The sequence below is a fragment of the Schistocerca gregaria genome, chromosome 3 (assembly GCF_023897955.1).
Source record: "Schistocerca gregaria isolate iqSchGreg1 chromosome 3, iqSchGreg1.2, whole genome shotgun sequence".
NCBI classification, from domain to species: Eukaryota; Metazoa; Arthropoda; class Insecta; order Orthoptera; family Acrididae; genus Schistocerca; species Schistocerca gregaria.
In genome coordinates, this window is record NC_064922.1 from 530,842,845 (window position 1) to 530,869,192 (window position 26,348).

A 26,348-nucleotide genomic window follows, 5' to 3' on the forward strand; every position below is an offset into this window, starting at 1 on the left:
TAATGGATAGGTTCACTTCATTTTTTTTTTTTTTTTTTTTTTTTTTTTTTTTTTTTTTTTAACAGTAGCATCTTTCATGATTTACCTGATGAACTATTAATGCAGAAAGCTCGTGAGAATCTTTCACCTCGTGTATTTTGTTATTTTGGAGAACCTCGTCTGAAGACAAGGACAGGAGTGTGTATGTTGCAACTGCAGCGACATAGAAAAACATCTTTGCAGAGGTGAACGTGGTTCCAGACATCACAGTTGCTAAGAGCTGAAATGACACTACAGATTGCTTCATTGTTTATGTCTAGCATTTGTCACAACTATCTTTGAGTCCAGATAGTTTCAGCCTGACAGGTGCTGTACTCTAGCAGATAACAAAAATGTATCCATGTTGAATGGTGGGAAGAAAAACTGGGCGTATGCCCCAAAGGCAGGTACTTACGTGTGTGTGTGTGTGTGTGTGTGTGTGTGTGTGTGTGTGTGTGTGTGTGTGTGTGTCTATATATAAATAGAAACAAACTTCCACATGGGAAAAATATATTAAAAACAGATTCCAAGACTTACCAAGCGGGAAAGCGCCGGCAGACAGGCACAATGAACAAAACACACACACACACACACACACACACACACACACACACACACACACACACACACACACACACGCTTGTGCTATTGTCACAATGTATTTAGTTGTGGGATCGAAAAGCTAGATTTCAATAGATTAGATGTTCAAATGTAATCCACCAACAAAAAAAGTTATCAAGAAATCAGAGGATACCAATTTTTTTTCTTAAAAAGTTTTAATGTAACTTCATTTTGGGAAGACAAAGGGTTGTCACATAGTAGTATGTAACAGTAAGCAAAGCAAAGCTTTTCTAAAAGCTTTGAGCAATATGACTAACAGCAGGATGAAGACTCTGCAGCATGAAACTGCAACAGTGTACAAACATCAGATCATTCAATTCCTGGAGCCCACAAAAATTGGACTATCATTCCCTGTGGTTCTAACCTGATCTCTTATAACCACATTCTGATGTTTCCTATTGTGGAAAACTATTTGCATGATATAAATGAGCCATTAATGAAAATGAAGCACTGTATAGCAACTGAAGAAAATTAGTAGAAAGCTATTTCTAATGTTTGTTCACAATGATAATGAAGTTCATACGTTTTCACAGTGAGCAGAGACAATGTAGTAGTCAAAATCAGTGTACACACTTTGTTTGCACATTTTTACCATTTCCTGATGCACCCAATGTTTAGCATGTTAAACAGGATAGTAAACTGATGATATTCCAAGGCCAAATAAGTTACCCTATTTATTAGATGTGGGGTCATGTTCAGCTGACACTGGTGGCCAATAGTTTGCATAACTAGTAAGAAAACCAAACACTATCTGATACTTGGACAGCATCATTCTCAAACTTTAATGCCCACAGTACCAAACTTATGAAGTTCAAGACAAAGGTTCCCTATTGAAACATGGCCAGTTTGTCTTTCTGCGCAATGTACTGTGTGTTGTCAGTATGTTTTCATACATCATGTTTGTTCTTGTTGCAAGGTGTTTAAAAACTGTTGAAAAGAATAGATTTATTTATAATTTATTGCTTGAATAGCCTGACCAGATTATGGCCTTAAGGCTCCCTCCTACATCTGACAAGAAATAACACATACCACAGATATAACAACAACAATAATAGGCACTAAGAATGATATACATTTGTTTAGCACATTCAAAGCCATGCTTACTTAGTGTTATCTGAAGTGAAAGAAGGAGAAGATTGAAATGGGCAGTAACGGTGGCTGTTACGAAAGAACAGAATTTGAATAAGGAACTCTGCTGACAAGGGGGAGAGAAGAATTGTAGGGAAGGGGTGATTGACAAAAGTCAGATGCAGACTAGTTTATCAGTGAGATCGCTATTGTGGTAGGTGGGCCATTAGCTGTCTTTTGAAGTTTGTAAGTAATTTAATTTATCTGTTGTTTTGAGGAAGATTGTTCCAGAGTTAGCTTTACATGACAGAAAATGATTTAGAGAACACAGCAGCATTGCATGATGGTACAGAAATGATTTTGCTTTGTTGAGAATGAGTATTTTCGCTGTGTGTTCAAATAATAGAGTTTGAGAAGGCAATAGAGTATATGATGGTCTCTATGTTTATCAGCAACTAGCCATGAAAATTGTTGGTAAACAGGAGTGACACTGTCATATTAGCATACGTCACATATTTATCATACACTAGCATTCAATCACCCATGTGAGCTTTTTTACAAAAGCCCTTGGTGAGTAGCATCACCATAGTCAAGTACGAGTAGTCTTAGTGACTCTTAAGAGCTTGAGCTTATTTCTAAGCTTGAAAGGAAATACTTTTTTTTTTTTTTATTTCTGTAGTGAATGAAGTGACACTGACACCTTACAGAGAAATGTGTGTTCAGATCAGTCTAAATGACAGTCCAGAATTATTCCCAATTTCTTTGCAGAAGAACAAGTTATTTGTTTGCCATTTAAGATTTAAGGGTGGAAGAGTGTCTCTGAAGTGGGTGGTTAAAAGTCTTGTGAGCAACTAAGATCGTTTGTATTTTATATGGCTAAAGTTCCAAATCTGTGTTGTGTGTGCACTCTGATATGGCAACTAAATCAGCTTTTACATGCTAAATGGCTGTGCACAGGTTTGTTGGACTTGCACATAAATATAACTGGAGGTTTTCAACATATACGTGATATTTGCAGTGGGGAAGAATAGTTGACATCATTAATATACATACTCCACTCACATTAATGTGAACACCTGTCAAAATCCAGAATAGCCATCTAGAGGCAGCGAAGAACACAGCGAGACATGCAGGATGAGTGTCAGTGGTGTTCTGGATGGTACCAACAGAGATGGGAATGTCATGCAACCTCCCGTGCTGTGACCAGCTGCGCTAGGTTTCTCGGGTGAGGATACATAGCACGAACACCTTGTGCAAGGTGGTCCCACAAATTCTCAATTGGGCTTAAATCCAGTGCATTTGGTGGCTAGGGTGTACGGTAAACTCATCCAAGCATGGACACTGTAAGCTGTGACATGCTGCATTGTCCTACTTGTAGGTGCCATTGTGACCAGGAAAAATGAACTGCCTGCAGGGGTGAACATTGTCCCCAAGGATAGATGCATACTTATGTTGATCCATTGTGTCTTTCAGAATGTCACTACCACCCAGGGAATACCACAAAAACATTCAACGTGATTCATTTGAAAAGTCCACCTGTTGCCACTCGCTGGACATCCACTTGCAGTATTGGCATGCAAATTCCAGCCTTTGTCACCAGCGAACAGCAGTCAGCTAGGGTGCATGAACTATGTGCCTGCTGTGGAGGCCCACTTACAGCAAAGTTCACTGAATGATAGATGAAGAGACACAGTAGCTGCTTGATGCATCTGTTTGCCTGTCTACATCTTCGCAGCTGTTGTTCCTGCTTACCCCCCCCCCCCCCCCCCCCCCCCTCCTTGGTATCTATGGCTATGGCTCATTGTGCACCCCAGTTACCTCTACACCAGTTTTCATTTGCACCATTTTGGAAATGCTTCCACCTTGGCCTGAAAGCCAATGCCTATGACCTTTTAGACATCAGATAAATTGATCCTGGACTTTGTATAACAAAAGTAATCGGCCTAATACTGATCCTTATGGGTCCCCTGATGCTACACCTCTCCATGTAATCTTTTAGTTCCAATCATTACATGATGTTGCAATATTGTGAAAAGAAAAGTTGCTACTTAACATAGAGCGGAGGTGATGAGTTGCAGATAGGCACAATGAAAAGATTGTCACTAATAGAGCTTATGGTCATTAAGGCCTTTGGCGAAGGGATTAGTGGCCGAAAGCTTTATTTGTGGTAGGCTTTTTGTTGTGCCTATCTGCAACTCAGAATCTCCGCGCTCTATGGTGAGTAGCAACTTTCCTTTTCATAATACTGTTATATTCCATCCTGGATTTTCCATTGTTTGATCATTAGATGTGGTTGGTGGAATGTAAGGTATGGGTGTAACTATTGCACAGCATAAATATTTTGACTTGTGAGTTTAACAAGTAGAAACAGTGTCAAAAGCTGTGCTGGAATCCAAAGCACACATTGCACATAATAACTGTGTGTTATTTGTACATAGCTTGTTTCTGTTCATCAGTCACTTTTACAAGAGGAGTCGCTGTGTTGTGATTTTGCCAGAAACCAGACTGGTATTCATTTAAAAAGGTAATTTCATGTTAAATAATTAGCTGTTTGTGGACTACATATTGCAAAGCCTTGTATAACTGTGGTTCAGTGCAAATGGGCATGTAGTGGTTGTTTCTAGACTGTTGGGAAGATGCTGCATGTCAAAGAATGGGTAAAAAAAAAAAAAAGGCTGTTTTTTGGGTGGAGTGGGGAACACTATGATAAGAGGTGCCGCTGTTTCATGATAATTCATGCCCCCCCCCCCCCCCCCCCCAAATTGCAGATACTACACCAACTTTAGTGGGAGACACTCGAGACCTGACCGATAGTCCTGATCCTTACCCATGTTATCATCACACCTTTGGTCCCTTAAAAAAGGTCTGTTAGGGTTGACTCCTGTTGGACAAGGATGTGCAGCAGGACAAGGTGTTTTACCTAATGAGTGTCCAGTGCGTCAGGTGATTTTTACCTGATTGGCCTACTGATTCTGGTCTGTATGGGCTTCAAATGCAAAATTTTTGATTGCCTCTCATATATGTGGAAGGAAGTAATATGTTACAGAACTCTTTTTGCAGTGTGATCCTCAGCATCTTCCTTGTTGCATCTGGACTTGGATGAGTACCTTGCGATTCATTTGTACAAAGCAAAACAAGTCCCCAGAGACCACACTTAAATGCAGTACTACAGAAGCAGTCAAAATAAGGTTCTGTGAGTTACCTCCTATGTTGTTAAAATACACTTCCTTATGATTCATGCAAAGAATCTGTTTGGCTTCTGTCTTTATTACAACTAATTATATATGGTCAGTCTACTTTTAAATCACTTTGTATGTGTACTCTTATATATTTAATATTTGTGCCCATAGTGGGTGGCTGCCAACCGTGTAAACAAAAAAACAGTGAGTCCTTCCATCTCTTTGTATGCTACATTTGTATACTGAATTTTGAGGCCTGACACTGTCATTCCTCTGCAGGTTTTTTTTTACGAAAACTTTCTGGTGTTGCAACTACCCTGTATATAATACCATTCACAAACAGCCTCTTGCAGCTCCCAATGTAATGTACCAGGTTGTTGTAAATAACATTGACAATAAGACTCATAACAATCACTTAGTAAATGTTGAAAGCAACTGTGGCATCTGATTGTCCCTATTAAGTAGAACAGGCTAAGTTCTAAGTGACAGGAAGTCTAACAGTGGAAAGTCTATGTTCAAATATCAACAATATTATGAGAAAGATAGATTGTTGCTCACTGTAAAGATGATACATTGAGTTGCATACTGTGGCTTACAGTAAAGTGGGCTACCCTGTGGTACAATATGCAGCTGAACATAAACAGTCTAGATTTCAATGGCTCCAGGGCCATCTGGTTAATATCTTCAACCACCAGCTTTTATTATCGACACATTCTGCACTCCTGAAATCATCCCAATCTCAAACTATTCCATCCAACAGTTTCCACCCTTTGTCCTATTACCACCTCCTAATTTACAATCCCTCACCCCCACTGTGCACCACTCTTTGCCAACATATCCACCAGTCTTTTCTCCTTCTCTGCACCTGTCCTTTTCTGCTCCCAATTGCCTTCTCCCTCCCCCATAGCCTCCTGGCATTATGCCCTGTTCTTTCACCATCCAATTGCTGATTCTCCCCCCCCCCCCCCCCCCCAAATGCACTCTGCTTTTTTCCCACCTCACTTTGGATTGCTGCTTCCATTCCAAACGACACAGTTGCATTAGGCCAGTGTGGCTTGAGACAGCAGTCGTGTGTGTAAGTCTAATTGCTTGTGTGTTTTCCTTTCTGAAGAAGACTTTGGCTGAAAGACTTTCTTCGTGCCTGTCTGCGACACAAAAGTGTCATCTTTAGGCTGAGCAGCCATCTATCCTTTTTATAATATTGTTGTTGGTCCAACCTGGACTTCCCATTGTTTCAGTTTGCACAACAACTTTTATCCCATCCCACGAACCAGTGAGGTTTTTCCTAAGTTACTATTCTCTAAAGTATTACTCTACTCAGTGTCCATTCTTTACATTCCTTCCTGTTTTTTAATTGCCTGCTGAATTACACACAGGGACTGACATTTGAGTCACACTGAATCAACAGTCCTGTCCACACACAAAACGTGGCTGCGCAGGCTGTTGGTGCAGCATCTCGTTCCCTAAATTCTTCCCGATGATAATTGTAATTATTGCTACTGATCACATCTCCTCCCTCATCCTTGTGTGTTTTCCACACCTACCCATGCCACATGAGCTTATGACCCACCACTTAACTTACCCCCACTCTCCCCTTCTCCCTCTACACGTGCATACTCCCATACTTCATCCATTCCATCCACATCTTGTATGTGTTTGTGAGTGTCTTTGAATGTCTGTTTATATATGTGCATATTTTGTGTGTGTTTTTTTCTGTTATCTTGCTCCCCTCTCAACCACCTAACATCTTCATTTGCTCATCCTACGTCATTTCCCGTTTCCCCAATGTCATCCCTGCCACAATGACCCCTACTCCATCTTTCTGCACCAGTTCAGAAATGTATACCTTTTCCTGTCTAAAACCCATCCCACTCCTTGAATTCTGCCTAAACCATGGAATCCCCACCAAATGGACTAACCATAAAATTTAATTTAGCTAGATTCCAGCCTTCCTTTCACAATGGCCCTTATCTTTTCAGATTCTGGCAGTCCCTGTCCCCAGCAAACTCATTACTGTTAAAAACATCTCCATGGTTGCATTCCAGAACTGCCGCTGCGCCCTCCACAAGATACGGCTTCTGTGCAGTCCCCACTACATACATCACGTCTTTGAAATTGAATCCCTTGCTCTCCAGCTCCTGGAGGGGCATTCCAGAGAACACCTCTGTAACTCAGCCAACCTGCTCACACCACACTGTACCTTGGGGGCACCACTATCCAACCCCCAACTTGCCCACAGTCTTCCTCCCAGTCAACCCCTCTTAGCACTCAGCTTGTGCCTAGCTGATCTTTTCAACTTGTCACATCCCCAAAAACTCTCTACCAAGAATCCACTAAATTCAGAGCTCAAACAATACCATATCACTATTTTTAATCTTTCCACCAAAACCTTCAACCCTGCATATGTGTCATCCCCATACAAAGGCCTCACATGTACACCAAAATTCAACCCTTTTGGACTTGACAAAGAACTACTCTCCTTGGGATCCCTGCAAAGGAAACACTTCTTTGCCACCAATCCCTCCAGCCACAGAAAAACTTAACACCACAATCCAACCGTGATTCACAGCCCTTCTCACCTCATCATCCATTCTCACCTCTCAGGAATTCCTTACATCCAACTTTGCGTTGTCATCCTTCCCCAAATCCCTTCCCAACAACAGCAACATTTCAGCATAAGAAATGACAGCCATAGGCAGCCTCAAAACAGATCCTGACCTCAGAATCCTATGTACACATGAAGATTCTACCGCTGTTATTATTTATTACTGTTACTACCTTGCAGAAGGCCTCTGCCAGAAACCTGACTATTCCGCCTATAAACTTTGCCAGATTGATTCCATCGCAGAAGTCCAACATAATCTCCAATCCCAGTTTAAAGCCATATGCACTTTCAAGAACCTCCCCTTGAATCCATTTCCCTCCTCACCCTATGACATACTGCATATCCACCTTCTGCATGCTCCACAAACCCAACAATCCTGGACATCCAATTGTAGCTGGTTATTGTGCTCCAATTGAAAGAATTTCAGCCCTCACTGAACACCTGCAGCTCATTGCCTGAAATCTAGCCTCCCATACCAAAGATGCCAACCTCTTCCTTTACCAACTGTGCACCATCCCCTATGGTTTACCTCCTGGATTCCCACCTGTCACTGTTGGTGCCATTTCCCTCTAAATCAAAATCCCTCATGCCATGGTCTTGCCACTACTGGATAGTACCTCTTCCAACGTCCTTCAGATTCTTAATCCACTATCTCATTCATCTATGCTAACAAAATCAGGAAAAGGGTGGATTATTACTCACTGTAAAGACAACCCTCTGAGTTGCAGATAAGCACAATGAAGGAATTGTCACTCATTATAGCTTTCAGCCAAAGCCTTCTCTAGCTAAGAAATCATACACATTCACAAAAGCAAGCACACAACATGCACATATGACCACTACCACCGGCAGCTTTCGATTCCAGTTGGCGCTGCCGATGGTAGAGGTCTTGTGCACATGAAATATTCTTGCTTGTGTGTGTGTGTTCTTTGCTGGAAATGCTTTGGTTGAAACCTATAATGTGTGACAGTCTGCAACTTAACGGGTTGTCTTTAAGGTGAGCAGCAATTTATCCTTTTCATAATACTGTCGATATTCCACCCTAGAACTTCCATTGTTTAACTATATACTAACATACAAGTACTCCTTGGAAGGTATTAATTAAAAAAACTGCAGCACTGTCATGGGTACCCACATGGCACCCTCCTATGACAACATGTTTATGGGCCATATAAAAGGAATCTTCCTACCCTAAAAAGAAGAAGGAACCCTGGTCTGAGTCATGTTCATTGATGATATCTTCATGATCTGCACTCAAAATAAAATACACCCTATTCTCATTGCTTCACAACCTCAACACCTTTCCCAACCACTTCACCTGATCCACCTCAAACCCCAGTGCCACCTTCCTGGATGGTGACCATTTCCTCTCTGATGCCTCCATCCACAACTCTGTCGACATAAAGCCACCAACAGTATCAGCATTTTGATAGCTGCCATCCCTTGTACCCCAAAAAACCTCTTCCATACTGCCTAGCCATCCATGGACAGCTGTCTCAGTGACGGGAACTCCCATGCCCAGTAAGCTGGAGGTCTCACAAAGGCCTTCACAAAGAGGGACTAGCCAGGGATCTAGTTCGCAAACAGTTTCCTGTGCCATATCCCAACACACCCAAGAACCAGCTACAAAGGAGCACCCCCATTATGCAATAACTTCCCTGACTGAACCTGCTGTACCAAATCCTTTGTCTTGGCTGTGATTACCTACCATCATGTCTTAAAACTTGGGACATCCTACCCAAGATCCTTCCCACTCCACCTAAATCAGTGTTCTGTTGCCGACCCAATATCCACAACATTTTAGTCCATCCCTATGCTACTCTTATCCCAATCCCCTGCCACAGGGAGCATATCCCTGTGGAAGACCCACATGCAAAATCTGCACAGTCCACTCATCCAGCACTTTATTCCAGTATCATAACAGGCATATCGTATCCCATCAGAGTGCAGGCCTTCTGTGAAAGCAACCACGCCCTATACCATCTCTGCTGCAATCATTGCACAGCTATTTATATTGTTATGACTACCAACCAACTATCCACCAGGATGAATTGCCACCATCAAACTGTGGTGCAGAGCAAAGTGGGCCCACCCCATGGCACAACATGCAGTTGAACATAATGGGCTCCATTTCAATGGCTGCTTCACAACCTAAGCCATTTGGATCCTCCCCTCCACCACAGACTTTTCTGAACTACAAGGATGGGACATTCATTGCAACACATACTCATCTCCCAAAATCATTCTGACCTCAATCTACTGTTCCATATCCTCCCATCAACAGTTTCTGCCCGCTTGTCCTATCTCCTTCCAGTTCAAGGCCTCTCATCCTCATTGTGCCCCGTTCTATGTCAACACCTTCAATGAGCTTTTTCTCTTCTCTACTCCCCTCACTGGTGCTGACTGACACACACACACACACACACACACACACACACACACACACACACACACACACACACACACTTTTTCACCTGCATTATGCTGTTTCAACATTGGATACAGTACCTCTTGAAATACTGAACACTTCAGATATCTTGGTTGAACAAGCATCTACCATATGAGCAACAACAGTTCAATTAGCTCTTGCATAATGCATTCACAATTGAACATGACACTGTTCTGACGACAACTGACACTTTCAATGTGTTCAGGACTTTGCACAGGTGCCGTTCATAGTGAAGTACAATGGCACAACCTGCAGGCTTGGCAAGAATATGCATTTATTTTCAATACACATTTCTCGCAGTGTTTCCATATTTTTGTCCAACTGTATGGCCTACTACAGATTCCAGTCTGTGAAGCAGGTGTTACATAACTGATTTTTGTGTGGTGATTTGGTGGGAGCCAATGCTTTACACAGTAACTAAGTGAAGATCATAGGCAAGGGAATGGATGAAACTTCCTGGCCGAGAGTCAAATGCAGGACCTTCGTCTACTGTGGGCAAGTGCTCTCCTGACTCAGCTAGGCAAGCACAACACCTGACCTAACAGCTTTTTATTTTGGTCAGTATCTCATCTCCTACATTCCAAACTTCACGAGCTCTCCTGCAAAACTTGCAAGACTGTGGATAAGCCATGTCTTTGCAATATCCTGTCTTCCAGGAGTGCTAGTCTTGCAGGAAAGCTTCTGTGAAGTTTGGAATGTAGATGATGAGGTACTGATGGAAGTAAAGACGTGAGGACAACTCACATATTGTGCTTGGGTAGCTCGGTCAGTACAGAACTTTCTCGTGAAAGGCATAGGCCCCATTTCGTCTGTCCAGGGCAACAGTTTCAATCTTGCTAATATGCATGTCTTCCATGCTTATTTCCTTCACTCATTTGTGGAACTCTCACTAGGTAATTACACTTCTGTCACCATATTCCAATGCACTATAGTGATAGGCTCAATCACTGGAGCCTCCAGGAGACCCATAGGAACTGTACTACAAACAAGCCACACACACAAACCTCAACTACACAGAGCTAAGTGGCATTTCACAGCAAAGCAGTGAGACTAGCAACTGCCTATTTAAAGCATCACTTGATACCAACAGTTCCAAAAACACAGTGTCATCATTTTATTCTTGTGGGGAAAATATGTGAAATGTGTCCTGATAATTTAAATTCTGTAGTATTTAAATGGGAAACATTTTAATATTTTGGTGTAGCTCCACCTCAGAGCCTTTAACTACAAACCGTGCCTGCCATAAACCTGACTTCATGAATCACGACAGTATGGTTTTAATGTCAGCTCTCAAGAGCTGAAAGAGAAAAATTAAATTATTTCACTCTAAATTTTCTCAGTCAGTGCAGTGCCTAAAGATGGCCCCTAATAAATCTCCAAGCAATTATTTACAAATAGTTTCTTCTATATTTTTACCAGAAGCTAACTGCTTAATAAAATTGTGTCATGTGGACTGCCTTTTCTAATGTACATACAAAGACTGAAGTGCACAGCTGCTTGTCTTTGTAACATAAGTGCTACCCTGTGGTTTTTTAAATTATTTTTTGATGGAATGACTAAACAATGGAGATGTGATTAAAGTTGTGTGTGTAAATTCTGCAGCAATGGTCTTACAAGGATCTGTATATAGAACACTGTCGTCACACAGTGAAAACCACTACCACAGCTCTGCCGAGTTACCTGAAAAAAATTATGTATATACATATTGCACCACCAGAACATCACTCTTAAGTCTACAAAATCAGTGGCCTTCACCAAAATTGCCAAAACAAATCAGACATGAAGAAAGGTAATAGCTCACCTCTACAACTCCTCCCATACTTTACAGACCAGTTAAATGCAGGACAGAGTCCTGTTTGAATACTGGTTCTTGATACTTTGGAAATAGGCATCTATGGGATACCTGACTATATGTGGTTAACAGATAACTAATTCATTCACTCACTCCCCCCCCCCCCCTTTTTTCACACACACTCATTTCATTTTTGTATAGTGATACCATCTTAGAAGTTTCCAATACTGTGTAATTTTCAGTTTTAAAATTCTTTGATGCAGGATGGGGTTATCAAATGAGTCAAAAATTTAATATTGACCTCTCAATGAAATATCTGAAGAATTTTAAACACGTCTTGTTTAGTCTTTTATGTCATATCTAAGAAGTTGGTAGTGCTTTTGCAGAGAGAACTTGACACTGTCCTTTGTTAACAACAGCTCCACCTTAAAAATTTATACAGAAAACAAAGGAAATAGAAACTATCCAGTTGTAGATAAAAAAATTAAAGTACAGTGATTTTCAAATAATATGTAGAGGTTTAAAAACTCCAACTGAATGATGATGGTTTTAGAATTTGTCCAGCTGGAATCATAAAATTGTGTGCAAAGGTTTCACATTTATTACATACACTGTGATAGTATCTTCCACAGAACAGGCTATTTTTAAGTCTCCGGGCTAGTGTGCTGTACGATTAACAAAGCTGTTTTATCACCAAAAAGATAACACCCTGAAGTCAGTTCTAAGAGATATTATGAATGATGTATCATTCTCTTTCTTTACCCACCTTCAATTACCTTGGCAACATACTGGTAGTGGTTTATGTCACACAACATTCTCAGGAAATTGCAGGCTGCCATTACTTTGTTGCACTGGTGTCATAAAGATATAATGGGTCTTTATGGAAGGTAAGGTATAAATTTTCGGTACACAGAACAGCAGAAAAACGTGACAGCAAAACATATCATACAATTTTATTTTTCCCTGTCTCACATTACAGCCAAGTTTAACAGACATTACTCCTACATGACTAATGAATGTTAGCGTCACAATATTTAATGCACAATAATCTCTCATCATACCTGAGATAGTTTAAAGAATTTCTTAAACAACAAATTATTTTTCACAAAGGGTACAAAAATTTATCTCTGAAAGAAAGGGAGGGAGGCAAAAAGGGCAACAGTAGATAAATTAAAGCAGCTATAAAATAAACGTTTCTTAAATCTGGACACTTAAATATACATCATTTCAGCCATGTGAGACATCTTCTTTGGGATATGCACAAAAACGTCAAAATAACTTGCCAGTTCATCAATAGTTACATCATCACAATTTGTTGGAGTCGACATGAGAGCTTGTTGTGAACAAGTTTGTCCTTGAGTGCCACGATTTGGTGAGGATTTTGAAGTTGTTTTAGTGCTTTTGCTTTCATCATCATCATCTGTTATTGTCAATAATGAAGTGCTAGCCTGAAGATTCTGAAAGTTCACTGTATCATAGTCCTTTGTTTCTTCATTGGAGTCTTCACATTTTAGGAACAGAGATTTGAAATCACTAGGAGTGACATTATTTCCAAATGGTACTACACCTGATATTTCCGGGCTTATAATTAATTCAGTAACTCTGAACTGGGTGACATTTCTGAGCCTCACTTCCATCACAGAAAACCTTGCTGGTTTCAAAGGTGAAAAACTCGGTAAGTGTAAAATTGGATCTCTCAGGATACTATTATGTCGGTTTTTTCGTTTACATACAGTCGATCCAGTCAAGAAATTCAATCTGCTCTTGCGAACAATGCTTCGCTTAAACGTAGATGATCTCAGATTTCCTTCCAGCTTTCCATTTTTATGAGATTTATGTTTTTGTGTATTACACTTACATGAGGTACTTACACACTTCTCTCCAGAAAGACTAAGAGATTTCAGCAAAGCTCTTTCATCAACAGTAATAACAGTCTTTTGACTGAATGGATTTGATGTAGAGAGAGAATTCCTCTCTGTGACCCTGAAAATGAAAACTGTTTTGTGAATGCAAAGAACAAAGACTGCATAAATTCTGTTTAAAAGAACTTTCTCACAAAAAACTAATTGAGAACCTCATGTTATCTGCTTCAACATTACTACGATTGCAAAAATTTATTAGACAGAGAGAAATGCAACAGTGTAAATCACTAACATTGTTCTAACAAAAGGATATATACAGCACAAATATATGGTTTGCAACCATTCAATTTGCATATACGGAATAGGAATGCACCAACACAATAAATGTGATACCCGACTTTCTATGTGCATAAAATGTTTGAACAACGTGCAGAAATCCACCCTCTGAACATTTCTGGCAACTGCCAATGATACTTCAACAACTGCAAACCATATCATTTTCAAAGTTTTCAAAGAAACAAGAGAATTCTGTGCAAAGGAATTGCAAACTTCGATATACTGGGTATATGCTCACTCACACACACACACACACACACACACACACACACACACACACACACACACACACACACACACACAAAAAACAACCAACAAGTGAGGTAGCAATAAATCTGTTCCTTTTTTTTGACCAGGGGGAGGGCACAATTCCAAGCACAATTCAAGTGACAACTTCCATCTCTGTTTATAAGTACACTTGCTACTTTAATATTAACTGCTTACTTAATAACATCAGCAGAATAGTTTGAAGTGTATGCCAGATTCCCTGTAGTGTTATATTCCACATGAAGGCTCTTGCCAAGGTAACAAGGTAATATTCTGCAATAGCAGATTTGCTCTGCTGTTATAAGTGTCTGTGATGCTTACACACAATACATACACCCACCATGGCCTTGATGGTTTGATGACAGGCCACAACTGAAATGCATATACCAGTTGCTCACCTTAAGCAAACCAAGATAATCTTCTACAGATCCTAAAATGGCAGTAACCTTAGACAGTGGCTGTGAAATAAGTTTCACATTACGTTTCTATGAAATACATTTCACTTCATGTTTCCACAGAATACAACCAGTCCTTCCAGGAATGCTGCTTAAGTAAGGTGAAAGACTGTACACTTTGGTGGCACCTCATTTTCATCACTCACTCAAACTAAATTTCTTTAACTATTACAACTGCTTCCATACTGGCTGTAATTTCCTCTGATGGCACAACTCTCAGGGTAATGGCAAAATTTCTCCTATTGGCAAGCACAGATCTCTCATTACCAGATACTAAACATTCAACTAAACTGATAAAAGCGCAAGTAGTGTATAAATGCTGCTCATATCACCAAGTGAACTAAATTAAAGTTCCATTTGTATTTGAATGACCCCTGTAGTTTTGCTGGGGAAACTGTTTCCATATATATATATATATATATATATATATATATATATATATATATATATATATATATATATATATATAAAACAGAAAGAAACTTCCACATGGGAAAAACATGGAAGCAGTTGTAATAGTTAAAGAAATTTAGTTTGTTGAGTGAGTGATGAAAATGAGGTGCCACCAAAGTGTACAGTCTTTCACCTTACTTAAGCAGCATTCCTGGAAGGACTGGTTGTATTCTGTGGAAACATGAAGTGAAATATGTCTGCTTGTGTCTGTGTATGTGCGGATGGATATGTGTGTGTGTGTGTGTGTGTGTGTGTGTGCGCGAGTGTACACCTGTCCTTTTTTTCCCCTAAGGGAAGTCTTTCCGCTCCCGGGATTGGAATGACTCCTTACCCTCTCCCTTAAAACCCACATCCTTTCATTTTTCCCTCTCCTTCCCTCTTTCCTGACGAAGCAACTGCCAGTTGCGAAAGCTCGTAATTCTGTGTGTGTGTTTGTGTGTTTTGTTCATGTGCCTGTCTGCCGGCGCTTTCCCGCTTGGAGAGAGAGAGAGAGAGAGAGAGAGAGAGAGAGAGAGAGAGAGAGAGAGAGAGAGAGAGCCAGCCATACAGGACATGTTCTGCATACACTGATGAAGAATTCTATGACTTTCCATCTAACAGTTAATTTACAAGCATATCAACTATGTGTTAGACTGTGTTTTTCCAGCAATCCTTTGCAAGCTAACTGTTACTTTTGTGTCTCACTATTCTCTGTCACTGTTCCATGTTGCACTAAGATCACTGAAACAATTTTCAGTTTATGATGAATCCTCACAGGAACAAGCTCCAAACTACAATTATTGCAACGTAATATAAACAGACCTAAATAATAATGGACCACGATTGAAAAGATCATTCACGGAACTGGTTAATTTGAACGAAGCCATCAACAAATTTGACAAAGAACTAACTGTAAGAAAGAGGCCAGAAATAACTGTTGACCAGCAAAATAGTGTTCAAAAATACATCTATTTCTAAATGAGAAATGTAGAAATACGTCTGGGATGAGTAAATCACAAACTGCACAATGGAAAGTGGGATGGCAGCCTGAGAATCCATGGTTAATACGGCATAACACTACGGGTATGTGAATAGGCCACAGGCAGCTGTGAATGAGCAACAAAAACTGGAGCAATTCATTCTGTTCCCTAAAACAGACTCTCGGAAAATAATTTGTGACACACTGACTGTGTCAGTCAACAAACACTTAAAATCTCCAAAGGGCATTTCAGAATTACATTAGTCCTTTAGAATCCCAAGTTTTCCAGACAGTTCATCTTGTTAACACTGTATAGTATTTGACTGCCTTTATTCATATCACTGTTTCAAAATTACAATGCTTTTTCGTAACTATTTTAAGAACATACTCTGAGGTATAGCACTATGAGCTACAACTAAACCTTTAGTCTTTCCACAGTCCACTACATGTGTTAATGAGTTATTCCGAGTCAAGCGAACCACTTTTAGAAATCATCCCAATCTTACCCCCTCAGATTGTTCGGTTGCCACAAGCTTTCCCGATTGCCATTCCCTGATATTTTCCCCCCTTTCCAGATAAGTTTTAGCATTTTTCCCTTAACAAATTGTGAGATCTTAAGGTAAGTAAAAATGTTAAGTTGCAGCTACATTACAATAAACAATAGAGCCAAATGTGAAAATATTTGGATAAAACTTGTAAGCAGATGGTATTCTCTAATGTGAGCAAAAATCTTAAGTACTGAAATCAACGTCTTTTGTAGTGAAATGTTTTTAGCTGGAGAAAGCAAGTATGTGTGTTTCATCAAGACCACTGAAGTAATTTTGTTTCAATAAAAAAGAACCATTTGGTGACAAAAATATGCACTTCCTTGGAGTTGCAAAACAGATTAAAATACCTTCACTGATTTCAGAAACAACCCCAGAAAGAAATAGACCTCTTGAAAGAAATGTATATGGTGTAAACCAACAATATAGTTGACTGCCAATAAAATGTTGGTTCTGCGACATTCATTAGTGTCAGTTACCCACTGTGTTATTTCTATTATTTTACAGATAATGTGGGTTTTCTTTCAAGAAATATTTGGCTACATAGTATACAAACTGCCACAATTTTCTTCTTCTTATCGTCCATACTTTCTAATATATAAACTACTTTCATAGTTCCAAAATGTACTAGAATACATAAAATGTCTATAAAATGCTACAGTGCACAACATATTTGCAGTGAACAGTCGCAGTTTCCGAAATCCATCGCCTGTGGCCTCTAGCCTGCTGAGGAACACTGCAGTCCTTGGTCCATGGATAAATTATGAAAATCCACTGCATTAGACCACATACAGAGACCTGGCATGCAGGCAGTTCAGCGAGTCTAAATCTGATGGGCAGGACCTTTACATTAGTGGGAAACAAAGGGCTCCAAATCAGGCCCCATCCATTAGATACCTGCAGAAATGGCCTACGGTTTGGACCTGTCACAGAAAACCAATTGTGTAACCAGCTATTCAGGAGTCAGCAACAGCATATTGGTGAAATGGGATTGTAGTGATCAATCCATGCAACAGGTAACTTGTGCAAATACTCTGACAATCAGTAATAATGAGGATAGATAGCAACTCATTGTAAATACGATTGCTGAGCAGCAGACACTCACGTAGAAAAGAATCACACTCTCACAACTAACTTTTCGGCCATAGCCCTTGTCACAAATTGAGAGCACATGCACATTTACACTATCACTCACACACAACTCATGTACATACAACCGCCCTCTCCGGCCGCTGTGTCTACAGCCTCTGAGAATCAGATCCAAACAAACCAATTTTCAGGCCTCCCTGCCTCTCCTCAGTGGCTGCTAGGCCAGGGTCAAAAAGTGGTGGCAACACTGATGCAAACTGAGGGGAGTGGTAGGAAGGGGAGAGGCAGTAGTAATGAGGGAGAAGGGAAGTGGCACACGTGCGCAGCTACACATAACCAGTGACTGCATGACATCTCAGTAAACAAACCATTTCATCTACTGAGACAAAAACGGTATTTTTCCAGTGTTTCTTTTTTCCAAATTTCCCCGACACATTTGAAATTCCCTATTTCCAGAACCTGTGGCAACCCTGTTCACACAGTTATTTCCTGAAGTAATTGTCATCAGAGGCTCTGCTGTAGGTTGGTTGATCTCTGCTAGTTACTTGATGGAATCTGTGAAATTTTGCATTCAGGAGCAAATGGCGTGGCATTGACTGTGGCTTCACTGACTGCATCCTGCCATGGTGTGCACGGTTCTCATCTCAGCAGAAGAAACATTTAAATCTGCCACTGCAAGTCACTGCTACAGAAGGCTTACCAAATGCCACTAGATGGTCCTACACACACCATCAGAGGGTGCCGAACTTGCATCATCTTACCGTCTGCAATTGTGACGGATCTGCAAATCTTTTTAAGCTGCAGCACTTGGAGCTCCGCACATGACTATCATCAGACTACTATCTGATAACACCATGCATGTGACTGACAGTGCAGCGAGATCTTATGAATGAAGCAGAAAGCAAGTGAGATTACAAATCTATCTCAACATTACTAAAGATATGTTCATGGAAAATTAAATGAACAGCCATGGAGCTTTTCAAACACAGAGTGCCTTTCATAAGAGAGAGTCCATTTTTGCATTAACACACTCCTGCTGCTCTGTATCATAAGCTATTTCTTCTATCTGTGAGAAAGCTGTACTTGTACATCAGTAGTTCACTAACACAAGATTCAGACTCAAGTTGTCCTGACTGACACATTAGATGTAAGTTTGTTCCATATTTCCAAATTACAGTACCTCATTTACCACTGCAATTAAGTACTATTGTTTTGTAAAAATTGTAGGAGAAACCTACAGTTACTTACTTAGAAGAAATCCATCAAATCAACAGACATTATGAAAAGGATATAATGCCACTCACAGTAAAGGCAAATAATGAGTTTCAGACATGTCAACAAAAAGACTGTTGCAAGAAACACACACACACACACACACACACACACACACACACACACACACACACACATTCATACAAGAAAGTACTGTAAAACAATCTGTTATAACAATGCTAAATGGATGTTTTGTGTGCAGAATTCCAGGTCATGAGTTGTTAGACAATCCAACTGAGGTCTGGGAATGTTGGCTAAGCAGCTCACAGTAAGGCTTGGCTTCTCTCAGAAATGTGCCCCACCTGTGGTTGCACTTGTCTGGATATCAGGATGGGCCCCCTTGTGGCTTGGGGTTCCATTTTCTTCAGAATGGCAGTGACAAATCCATCCTGAACCAACAAAGAAGACGCTCAAAAAGAGCTCCAAGATTGGAAACAAACCCTTGCTTACAATGAACTTGTGCTGAGTTAACATGTTAGCTCAAAATAAGGTACTCAATTTTTCAAATAAGCTGTGTAAAAATAGACTTTCCTATGGTGTTTAATGTCCTTTATAATTATGAAACATCACAGTGCCTACAACAATAATCATGCGTTTTGTCAATAATGAAATTTTGCACAACTATCTTTACATAATTTTTGTGTAAAAACAATGGAAATTTCTGGAGGGAATAAAATTTTCTTGCATATCTGTAAACTCACAAAACTAAGATATATTACTCTTAAAAACCGGGTTTTTAAAATGAATGTTGAATGAACTGCAGAACGGGTGGCCTTTCCAGATACAAGTTCAAAACTGTCTAAATACTGAGGGACAATTCTCTGGAATAAACTTTGCCTCCATTTACATCAAGAGTCATCCACTCCTAAAAGGCAAATTTTACACACGCCACAGAGAAACATAGAACAAAAACAGAAATTTTTATGAGATTTACTTTATGAAATAACACAGCTGAACTCTGTATTTCGTTACAATGAAGTTTCTTGATGACAGAGCCCCTGGTGCAGTCAAGTCTACATAAAAAAATCGTGGAACTTGTATACCTTATACTATGTGAACTATGTAAGTAGTGAACAACCTCTCAGGGATGTAGGTTTATTGTTCAATGCAAGACATCAACTCAAAAATGATAAAAAGTTTTGCACATTCTTTACAAAAAATTCATCAGCATTGACTTAAGGGGCTCCTGGAAAAACAAGCACTACACATCTCAAACTAAGAATGTCTGACTACACATAATATACATATGTATCTACATAGAGGATCTGAACAGAACCTGAGATAGTAAGATGGAAATCAGTACACCACTCAGTATGCAATTGCCTTAATATGAACTACAAATGTGAAAAACATTTTAACACTTACATAGTTTATGGATGATAAGAGTCACCAAAATACTCATTACAGACTTCTCCCTTGTATAACTTAAATTTTCTTGCAATTTTTGTTTTTGTAATGAAAAGTATGTTACATGTGAAAACACAAACATTAGGCTGCATAAGAAATTTGTATATTATCATAATCTTTATTTCACCTTCAAAAGCTCTCTACCAAATCACATTCCAGCCTAACCTAAATCCTGGGCTACACCACAGATAAGTGTCGCCACAACCAAGACTTTTGTTTTTGGAGACTAGAGGTTCGAGTTTCTAGCATAACACTAGTCCAAAATAGCTTTCCTGTAACATTTGTGTCACAAACTAATAGGACTACAAAGTTATCTCTGTTAGATGTATCAGACTTCTACTAAAACTGTGTGAAATATAAAATGTTAGCTGATACAAAATATAGGACAACTTGTATATTAAATTCAACACAAACTGACATGGAACAAGGAGGCAAAATAAACAATTTTCTTGCAGACATGGATGTAACAAGAAATTTACAGAATACAGTGTACCTTTTAATGTCAATCTCCAACTTTTCTAGGCTGTCTGGTAGTGATAAGTCACCCGCCATGTCCTGAACTTCATAGGCTGCAAATTAATGAGATTTTAAACATTTTAATGTATGTCATGAAAAAAAGCCTCAGAATAAAAGAATAATATACTACATGCCAAGTCAACTCTCATCTGCAACTGAACTATTACTTCAAGCTCCAAATTATAACTAAACAGTATAATACTATTTGCCCTAATAATCAAACTACAAATCTGTTAGCAAAAAATCACTATACTTCAAAATTTATGATATGGTTAACATGGCAATCATTATGCTTAGTCAAGAAGTTAATGTGCAATAAAAGCAAGCAATCCATCACATATGACACTGCAAGAGAGGCATATAGCAACAAAGGCATGTCACAGTGTTAAGCCAATGGCACCATCAGATGTGGTATGGAGTGTATGGTCACCACACTGCTTTCCTGGCCGTTGTCGGGTTTCTTGCTGTTAGAGCTGCTTCTAATTGGTTGGGTAGCTTCCATAGTTGGTGGCATCAGATTGAGTGCACCCCTTATCAGTTCCCCCAGCAAGGGGCAGTAGCAGATATTTATCCAGGTTCCCCACACAGCATCAGTCACACTGACCACTCAGCTATGGAAGTGGACTTTATACTAGACTATATGGAGAAAATTTTAAGACTAAATGTAACTCTTGCTACAACTGTATCTTTGTGTTTTTAATATACTTTGTGTGATATCTGCTGGAGAAAATCTCACACAGAACACTAAATAAAAAAGTGTTTGGAAATTATCCCATGGAATGTGGCAAATCACAGACATTCAAGGGTTATTTTCAGAGCTGTTTACTACATTATTTCGTGGAATATTGTTAATACCAACTCAAGACAATTTTAACACAAAAAGTATATGGCCAAAATATGATATTGGGATATTTATTAAACAATTATGAAAGAACAAACACTGAATAAAATAAACCTTTGTAACAAACAATATGTCAGAAATGAAACCTAAATGTTTCTAAACTTTAGAAAGCTCTTTGCAATACTTAGAGACTGCCATGGAGTAGTTTCTGATGATCAATGGATTTAACATGAAAGGGGTGATTTGACTGTCTTGACTGGCGCAAAAACCAAGAAGGACTTTGGAACTCCAATACATTCTTTCAATGGTCACCAATGCCTACCCTCTCTTAATACTTTAAAAGCCCTATTTATTAGAACTGTTTTTTATTTTCAATGGGATTAGGCAGAAACAGGTCTTATCAAGATATTGGATCAACTTTGATACCACCCACTCCATTTTCTCTTTCACCAAACTATACAAGGCTGTAAATCATGTATACATCATTTCTGAGTCTCTTATAGTCTGCTGTAAGAGCTCTACTTTCTTACTGACAAAAGGAGTATGGATGTTGTACTCTGTTACATACATTTTTAAGGTGTCTTTCAGTTTTGTTAATATAAAGGTCCATGTGGCCACATTTCAGTGAGTTCACTAATTCCACTTCATCTTTAGGAATAACCGATTTCCCTCTAGAACGGCAACCTCCTAGTCATTTGGGATAAGAGACACATTAGTCCATTTTTTGCATAACTTTTCATGCTTACACTGGAAACTTCATTCCCTTCTGTAGTTTCTAATAATAGTACAATTTACACATCTTGCATATTCACAGCTAATCTGACATTTTGCTTGCAATAAGTTTACCTTGTAGGATCACCCACAAGATGACATCTTAAAATAATCCCAAGGTATAGAAAAAATGTCCGGCACTTTATTCAAAATTTCCTCCTCTGACACAGATACACGGAAATTTAACTAACACTGATGCATTGGTATAATGGAATATTAAATTACACTTGATGAAACAAAACCCCAATGTTGCATTTTCTAAACTAACGCTGCTGCAGTCATACAGGGAACTAACTGGATCAAAATACTTATAACTGCACGTAAAAGCTTGAGTTTGCCTGAAAAAACTTTTATATGGTTAGGCTGACAATTAACCCAGGTTATCCCATATAAGAATGACTGCAGCTTTTAACAACTTTTTATCGCCCTAGTTGCTCTGTTATCCTATTTAAACTTATGTCTACATTATGGCTGGCTGTGAGGTGCGTTTATATTGAGATGTGACAACTTACTTCATTTCGACACTGATCATTTCAAGAACAATATATATTTAATTATGTCATAAGCGAACAACACACATTCACAGTAACTCCCTATGGTAGTCCACTAGTATATTATTACTCAGGAAGAAGAAATTGTAATACCACATAAAATAACTATGTGACTAGCTGCCATCCATTACTATAGTGTTCTTGCTCTTTAGAAATTAATGTGTCACATTACAATGCGTTTACAGCTACTCAGCGGCTTTACCTTAACTAGATTTTGCTACATCATGAAAACTAATATGACAAAGAACAGAAATTGTGAACAATAGAGACAAATTAATATGATCCTTTTTTAAACACTACTTTGCAACATCAAAATACGCAGGTGGTTAATTGGCATTGGATGACAACAGAACTTCGTGCTACATGTACTACAAAGTTAAATCTTCTATAATTAACTTTCGTATAAATTCTGCATTTAATATTTTTCGTTACTCGTCCGTTCTGCAACACTACCAAGGCGAAACTAGACCCATTACCAAACTTCCCCGCTATTAACTGAAGAGTTCGTCGTTTACGCTCAAACGATAATGATACAAATAGGTAACTGTAGCGTTAATATGACTAGAAGAAATTTGATGAAACCAAAATAGTTCTGGAGATAGGATGGCATAAGGCGAAAACAAAGGAACTGATGTGTCTTCATATTATGCAATGAAATTGTAAGGTCATAACTAGAAAAGAAACAATTGTATAATTAATTACAAGAATTAATTTCTCAGAAATAACGGGTACGCAACAAAGACATAGCATCATTTACAGAATTTAATAAACGTGACAGTAAATTGGAATGACCTTCTGCACACAAATTTCAAATCTGTAATCTTACCCTATGGATATCGTTACATGTACATCTACTCTCCACCCAAATTAATCAGAGGCGCACAAGTATTGCTCGAATATATCACAACGTCTCCGCAACAAGATGACTATGCACCTAACACCACACTATACGCCATAATTTTCTGTTTATTGAAACTCTGTTTACAGAGATATTGTAGTCTGTTGATGTTATAGAACTACTCTTTGAAATAACTCTCGATTATCGTTTCTAAGTAACGACACCGCTGGCATCTACAGGTGGGACGCAAGGGTTGGGTTTACATTATCGAGCTCCTTCAGCAATTAATTATGAAGATCATTATAGTCACGAATGAATCAATAAGTTTTCACAAATGCAATGTTATTTTTTTCACTACAGCAAGCATGTTTCATGCATACAACCCTCTGTCAGCAGCATCGCACGAAATATTAGTTAGTAGCTGTATGAGCAAAAGTTTTGAGCATCGAAGGTGATTACCAGGCATAAGAAGGTGCCATGATTCTTTAATTCCCACATGAAATGGCATACCAAATTTTTAAACTGTGCAAACAAGCAAGTAAACACGATTTTAGAATATTGGACAATTGTAGGGGAACCATACCTAAGAGTGTGCAGTTAAGGAATAACCTTAAATATTTGGTTATTATCAATAGGAAAACAAACTCATATCTACATGTTCAGAAAACAACAGAAGCAGAGAGGTAAGGCTTTTACTGAAATTCTCAAAAATACAAAAACCGTGAAAGTCGCACTTTTTCGTTCACCTGTGCTTAAGAGTACAGAGCACAAAACATACCCAAAGAGTACGGATTTAGCAAATGTCACTAATGAAAACAATACCAACGCAAATGTAGAGCACTGTTCGTGCCACAATCTCTCACAATTAACGCACTGGATCCATTCCTCTACAATTGATTCCTGATACTGCTCATCAAATCCTGGACACGAAATAACGGACTTATCTGCTGTCACTGCAGGCGTAGTAAGCCCATTACTTCTGGAACGGTCTGCCTCCCTTGAAACAATGTTCTTTACGACACAGAATATCTCCCCAGCATTAGATCTATGAGACAGTGCATGCTTTCTCTCCAAAATACAATTTTATGTGGAGAGGATTTACGACCTCTGCTCACCTGGCTTGTCGCCTCGTCTTTATTGTTTGTTTAGCTTTCGGTAAAGGCAAGATTACTGCTGGAGACACTGCCATTTCTGTTGTGTTATCACTTCCTACCTGGGTCACCATTGTATTTGCTGTTGAAATCTGCCTCTTGGAGTGGAATTTATTCTGTTTCTACGGAATTCTGGGTTAGATCTTCCTGGGGTTGAGCAGTTATGTTAGATAATAGAAACTCCTTCTCCAAACAGATCCTGGCTAAATGGATGTGTACCTTTTGCACAGAAAGAATGTTTTGCCTACTGTAAAGTAGTAAGTCGTTCACACACGTTAAGAAATATGAGACAGATACCACTCAGCATAACTGTAGTCCCTCGGCGGTTACGTGTTCATTTGTCAACTTCAGCTGTGCAAGCAATTTTCAGTGGTCCAAAGTTATGTGATGTTCCAAAGTTATGCGATGATCTCAACAATGGAGAACAGCTTGAAGACTGTTATGTGACATGTGATTGTTGAGTATCGAGAGGACTGGACTGTCTTTACTTGGCTTGGCATAGTCACTGAAATACTTCAGACTGTTGATGAAGAGGACAGAGTTTATGAAACCATTGCATGAAATCATGGGGAGAGTTCTTTGAAGTGTTCAGCCTTCATCCTCTTTCAGGGAAAGATTATAGCTGGTGATATGAAGAAACTGGCAGGATTCATTGCACAGACAACTATGACTGTTTGGCCTTCTTCTGCTGACACAGTCTTCCCAATCAAACGATTTCCTTTTGGACTTATGACCTTTGGGATCTTCTTGAGAACAGAAGGTATTCCTATCTCATCCCTTTTGTAAATGCGATGAGAAAAACTTTTTTCCTTCTACTGACTCCAGTGCTGTCCAGCAGCTTTTGTGTCCTTATCGAAGTGGTGATCCAACTTGTTAGCATGTGTGTATTCATCTCCTAATTGCATGATCTGCTTCCTGCTGATACCGTAGAACCTAGCATCCAGATCCCTGACGAGGTTTGGTAATTCTTTTTCCAGCTCATCTGAGGAACTCCTTTTTAAATGTCCCAGTAATGATGATAAAGTACTCTAGAAGAAAATGCAACCTATAATCGAAATATTTTCAGTATTACCTATGTATTTGCACACTGGACGTTTAACAAGGAAACGTAAAAAAAAAAAACTATATTCTCTACCCACAGGTTTCGGTCTTTGCTTTAAAGCAGGCTCCTTCAACCTTTAATTTGCTTTCTCCCTTTTCGATTCGTTGTCTTGCCTCATTGATATTGCGGAGACATGGCTTAGTCACAGTGTAGAGGATGTTTCCAGAATGAAATTTTCACTCTGCAGCGGAGTGAGCGCTGA

At 39.2% G+C, this 26,348-nt stretch overlaps 1 protein-coding gene across 1 annotated transcript; it reads right to left on the reverse strand.

Moving 5' to 3' along the window:
• Positions 1-12,667: 12,667 nt before the first annotated feature.
• LOC126354903 (uncharacterized) lies at positions 12,668-24,065 on the reverse strand. Its single transcript, XM_050004969.1, has 3 exons — positions 23,882-24,065; positions 20,870-20,945; positions 12,668-13,715 (listed from the first exon to the last, which is right to left on the reverse strand). The coding sequence occupies exons 2-3, from the start codon at positions 20,926-20,928 to the stop codon at positions 12,944-12,946; spliced, it is 831 nt and encodes a 276-aa protein (XP_049860926.1). The 5' UTR covers positions 20,929-20,945; positions 23,882-24,065; the 3' UTR covers positions 12,668-12,943.
• Positions 24,066-26,348: the final 2,283 nt, after the last annotated feature.

What these genes read in the sequence shown, in the direction of transcription:
- LOC126354903 (XM_050004969.1), bottom strand. Translation starts at nt 20,928, where the DNA reads ATGGCGGGTGACTTATCACTACCAGACAGCCTAGAAAAGTTGGAGATT. An exon ending in TTGGAGATTGACATTAAAAG is followed by an intron (nt 13,716 to 20,869) that starts GTACACTGTATT and finishes TTTCATTTTCAG; the next exon opens with GGTCACAGAGAGGAATTCTC.